Here is a 5,879-nt window from a genome sequence, read left to right as displayed (position 1 = left end):
TTTTCTCTTCTTTATGATGGATCTTCTTTGAAATTTAGAACATCTAGTGATTTATGAACTATGAATTATGGTAGTTCCTTTGTGTTTTCCAAGTAAAAATATTTAGACTGCAGTGTTTAGTTTAATAATGCTTAAAGTACAAAAAGTATAATTCATTAACTTGCTCATTCTTTGAAAAATACTTATTGGCATGTCATATTTAGTAGGTGTCTTGCTATATACTTCAGGTTTAAAATATAATCTGTTCTAGAATTAAGGGTTTTATTAAACTCGATGATTCAAGGATATAACAATATTTTCATGATACCCTATAGGTAAAATAGTGACAAAATTGATTTCATCAACAAATCTATTCCTTAACTACAAGTCTGGTACTTTGCTAATTATATGAAATTAGAAAATATATGTGTATATAACAAATATATATTATATAAACTTAGAGGTTGGCACTCTAACCTGATCAAGAGACTGGACTTTTCCTGAAAAATGTTATTCTAGAGGCTATTTTGGCTGTGACAAGGAGAATGTCAACAAAGGAGAAAAGGTTGCAAATTCACAAAGCTAAAAATGTTAGTATGATTTGAGTAGGAAATAGTGAACAGCAACAAGAAAGAACACTGCTCTGCTTATTTTGGTCTGGTAGAAATACAAGCATGCCTTGGATCTAAGACAAATGGTCAATTTCTTTCAGAAAATTTTCCTAATATAACTCAATATTTGCTTAGTTTTCATTTCTACCTGCTCCTATTTGACTCGAAGATTTCTGTAATGGCATAAGAAGAGGTCTTTGAATAACTCTATTATGAACATGTTTATTCCATGTTGCTTTACTGTTTCCAAAAAAGTTTCCTTTTGCAATATTTAATCTGTCATCCTATGTGCAAATACATGAAAATAAAACCAAGACATAGCAGAAAAACTGACTAAGGAAATATTTGATACCTCTGATTCACACATTATTCTAAATATTACTTCTCCTCTTATACTGACTGGAAATTTATCCTGGGAAGAAATTTTAACATGTTCTATGAATACATATATACAGTGTGTGACAAAGTTCAAAGATTAGCATCATTAAATATGTGAAGGCTGGATCCAGTATTCATATTCAAGTGTGAGATCTTCAGTAGCCTACTACTTAACTCCAAAAACACAGGCAACCAATTATATAATCCTTCAGGATACATATTGTATTTTTCCTTCCCAGAAAAATTTAGTCATTGAATAAAAAAAACAACTTTGAATCTGATAGCCAAAATGCCTCGAAAGAGGCAGAGGTCCCACGTGAGCACTCAAAGTAAATGAAACCAATTGATAAGGTTCACTCATCACCTGGAATTTTGAATTACTTTTCTGTAGTCTCTTGTGTTTGTGTGTGTGTGTGTGTGCATGCGCGTGCGCACGCACACACTTGTGATAAGTTGCTTCAGTTGTCTCCAGCTCTTTGCAACCCTATGGACTTTAGCCCACCAGGCTCCTCTGTCCAAGAGATTCTCCAGGCAAGAATACTGGAATAGGTTGCCGTGCCCTCCTCCAGGGTATCTTCCAGATCTAGGGCTTGAACCTGCGTCTCTTACATCTTCTGCATTGACAGGCCAGTTCTTTAGCTCTACCTGGAAAGCCCCTATTGTCTCTTGCTGTGCTGTACTTAGTCGTTCAGTTGTGTCCAACTCTTTGCGACCCCACGGAACTCATGGACTGTAGCCGCCAGGCTTTCCTGTCTGAGACTCTCCAGGCAAGAATATTCGAGTGGGTTGTCATGCCTTCCTCCAGGGGATCTTCCCAACCCAGGAATTGAACCCAGGTCTCCCTTGTTGCAGGCAGATTCTTTACCAGCTGAGCTAACAGGGAAGCCCCTGCAATCCACTCCTGTGTTCTTGCCTGGAGAATTCCATAGACAGAGGAACCTGGTGGGCTACAGTCCATGGGGTCACAAAGAGTCAGACACAACTGAGTGACTAACACACATAAGTGTAAAGTAATAGTCTAGTCAAGGGTTACCATACATTTGAGAAATAACTCCAAAGTAAAAGATTAAAACAAGATATAAAAATAAAGCATTGAAACTTCTACAATATAAAATAATATATATAAAGCACATATTAGTGTAATATATATGTATAATTATATATTATTGTCAGTTCACAAATTTCAGGGAAAATAAGATCAAATAGATTTAAGATCAGACATAAAAAATGCTAATATATTTGGAAGATATAATTGATGAATTTTTAAGAAAAAGAATCCAAGAAATAGAGAGATGAGGTTCAAGGGGAAAAATTTAAAAGAAACCAGCAGAAAAAAAAAAATAGAGTAGACAGTATCTGGCTAAAAATAAATATAGAAAATAACAAGGACTGCAGTTGGGAAGAAATAATACAAAGTTAAAAGAAGAAAATTTCCAAAACCAAAGATCATAGATTTCCAGATTCAAAATTCCCAGTAAGTACCTGTACAATAAAAGATGCCAGTGCATATCTATATCTCTAACATCACCATCATCAGCATTAATCTTGAAAGCATAGACATTTTAAAATGGTATAAGATATTTCAGAGTCAAAAACTAAATAGCGTAAGGAGATTAAACTTAAAAGCCTTTGCACAATTAAGGAAACTATACGCAAGGTGAAAAGACAGCCTTCAGAATGGGAGAAAATAATAGCAAATGAAGCAACTGACAAAGAATTAATATCAAAAATATACAAGCAGCTCATGCAGCTCAATACCAGAAAAATAAACAACCCAATCAAAAAATGGGCCAAAGAATTAAACAGACATTTCTCCAAAGAAGACATACAGATGGCCAACAAATGAATGAATAGATGCTCAACATCACTCATTATCAAAGAAATGCAAATCAAAACCACACCGGTCAGAATGGCTGCTATCCAAAAGTCTACAAACAATAAATGCTGAAGAGGGTGTGGAGAAAAGGGAACCCTCTTACACTGTTGGAGGGAATGCAAACTAGTACAGTCACTGTGGAGAACAGTGTGCAGATTCCTTAAAAAACTGGAAATAGAGCTGCCATACGACCCAGCCATCCCACTGCTTGGCATACACACCGAGGAAACCAGAATTGAAAGAGACACGTGTACCCTACTGTTCATCACAGCACGTTTACAATAGCCAGGACATGGAAGCAACCCAGATGTCCATTGGCAGATGAATGGATAAGGAAGTTGTGGTACATATACACAATGGAATATTACTCAGCTATTAAAAATAATGCATTTGAATCAGTTCTAATGAGGTGGATGAAACTGGAGCCTATTATACAGAGTGAAGTAAGTCAGAAAGAAAAACACCAATGCAGTATGTTAATGCATATATATGGAATTTAAAAAGATGATAATGATGACCCTACATGCGAGACAGCAAAAGCGACACAGATGTAAAGAACAAACTTTTGGACTCTGTGGGAGAAAGCGAGAGTGGAATGATATGAGAGAATAGCATTGAAACTTGTATATTATCATATGTGAAACAGATCGTCAGTCCAGGTTCAATGCATGAGACAGGGCATTCAGGGCTGGTGCACTGGGATGACCCTGAGGAATGGGATGGGGAGGGAGGTGGGAGGGGGTTTCAGGATGGGGGACACATGTACACCCATGGCTAATTCATGTCAATGTATGGCAAAAACCATTACAATATTGTAAAGTAATTAGCTCGCATTAAAAAAAAATAGTTTAAAAAGGATCAAAATCAGAATGGTCCTCTTAATAGCTGTAACTGAGGCCAAGAGATTGAGAAAGACTTTGAAAGTTGTACATGAAGAAACCTCATATACATTGGATCTCCATTTACTCAATTACAGAGTGCAGATTAATAGAAAAAAGACTTCATGATCTTGTAGTGAGGATTAAATGAGTTAACATTTATGAAATTCTAAGGCTGTGCATTGTATATGTTAAGCATGAGTATGAACCAAGTATGTGTTTAAACTATGTTTCTATTGTAAATTCCTGACATTTAAATTTTTGGGTTCTGTGATTTAAAGTGCAATACTGAACAGAGAAAAGAGACAGAGAGAAAGAAGATACACAACTGAGACTTTTTTCTGTTTTTCCAAATCTAGGAGGGTTAAAAAACAAAGCGATACAGACATAAAACTAAAACCATACACTTTTCTTAATGACTACACCAGCCTGATCATGATAATGCTGAACCGAACAGACGTGACACCAGCCTCCTTCATTCTTAATGGGATCCCAGGACTGGAAGACATGCACATGTGGATTTCCCTCCCATTCTGCTCCATGTATGCTGTGGCTGTGGTAGGGAACTGTGGACTCCTCTACCTCATCTGCTATGAGGATGCCCTGCACAGGCCCATGTACTACTTTTTGGCCATGCTTTTCATAACTGGCCTTTTCATTAGCTCTAGTACAATCCCCAAAGCCCTCAGCATCTTCTGGTTTCATCTCAAGGAAATCAGCTTTGATGGATGCCTGATCCAGATGTTCTTCGTCCACACCCTCACAGGGATGGAATCTGGGGTGCTCATGCTCATGGCCCTGGACCGCTATGTGGCCATCTGCTACCCTCTGCACTACTCAACTATCCTCACAAATCCTGTCATTGCAAAGGCGGGTCTCTCCACCTTTCTCAGAGGGGTGTTGCTTATCATTCCCTTCACCTTCCTCACCAAGCGCCTGCCCTATTGCAGAGGCAATGTAATCCCCCATACTTACTGTGACCACATGTCTGTGGCCAAGTTGTCTTGTGGGAACATCAAGGTCAATATTATCTATGGTCTGATGGTGGCCCTCCTGATTGGGGGCTTTGACATCCTATGCATCACAATCTCCTACACCATGATCCTGAGGGCAGTGGTCAGCCTCTCCTCTTCAGATGCTCGGCAGAAGGCCTTTAGCACCTGCACTGCCCACATCTGTTCCATTGTTTTCTCCTATAGTCCAGCTTTCTTTTCATTCTTTTCCCACCGCTTTGGGGGTCACAGGATTCCTCCTTCATGCCACATCATTGTGGCCAATATTTATCTGCTCCTACCTCCCACTATGAATCCTGTTGTCTATGGGGTGAAAACTAAGCAGATACGAGACTGCGTCATAAGGATTCTTTCAGGTTCCAAATATATCAAATCCCATAGTATATGAAAGAGCTATTTGCCTATGATGAGATGTGAAAGGAAAGAATGCTCCTGTCTGTTTGTCTAAGGAGAAAGCTTTCCAAGAGTAGGTATCTGAATTTTCCAAGTAAGTGGATAATAATCCATCTGCTTGTTTTTTTTTTTTGCAGAATTCCAAAATTTTTCATGTCAAATCACCATCCACATGAGTTTTTCACCTCTAGGTTCTCTGTATAACTCAGATCTCAATAATGTCAAGTTCCAAGAATGAAAAAATACTAATGGAAGCTGGTGCAATTATCCAGAAAACTGAATTAGGCAAAAGCAATGATCTGGAACCAGATAACTGAAACTGCTGTTTTTAATTGTGAATGAAATTTCAATATAATAACTGATTTAACTGTGGAAAAATCACTGTATATTTACTTTATTCCATAAAATCTTCTGCTTTCTCAACAACTTCTTAAAGACAAGATTGTAAAGTACACCACAAGGTCAATACTATTATGAGTTGTAAGCCTCTCTGCGTCTTATGAGACTCATAGTGACCTGGAATCTGACCAGGTATCTTCTTGTATGAATTTTTCTCATAATTGCTTGCTTCTCAATAAATGTTTTGTCTCTTTGTACAAAAAGACTTTAAAAGTTTTCACACATTGGAGGGAGAAGTAGAGTATTATATATATTTTAATATATAAATAATATAGTATAATAAATATATTTCTATGAATACACAGCAATGTTTACCTTTTTGCTTTTGAGCTGAAATAAAATGAGATTGAAC

The 5,879-nt window shown here is 37.3% G+C and overlaps 1 protein-coding gene across 1 annotated transcript; it reads left to right on the top strand.

Annotated features, from left to right (window-relative positions):
- Positions 1 to 4,157: 4,157 nt before the first annotated feature.
- Positions 4,158 to 5,123, top strand: LOC145527308 (olfactory receptor 52N4-like). The gene has a single exon (XM_081545035.1). It carries the CDS (start codon positions 4,158 to 4,160, stop codon positions 5,121 to 5,123), a length of 966 nt encoding a protein of 321 aa, XP_081401161.1.
- Positions 5,124 to 5,879: the final 756 nt, after the last annotated feature.

Source organism: Giraffa tippelskirchi, chromosome 11 (genome assembly GCF_054371585.1).
Source record: "Giraffa tippelskirchi isolate mGirTip1 chromosome 11, T2T-mGirTip1v1.2.pri, whole genome shotgun sequence".
In the NCBI taxonomy this organism is placed as follows: Eukaryota; Metazoa; Chordata; class Mammalia; order Artiodactyla; family Giraffidae; genus Giraffa; species Giraffa tippelskirchi.
This window is presented reverse-complemented; position numbering and strand designations above follow the sequence as displayed.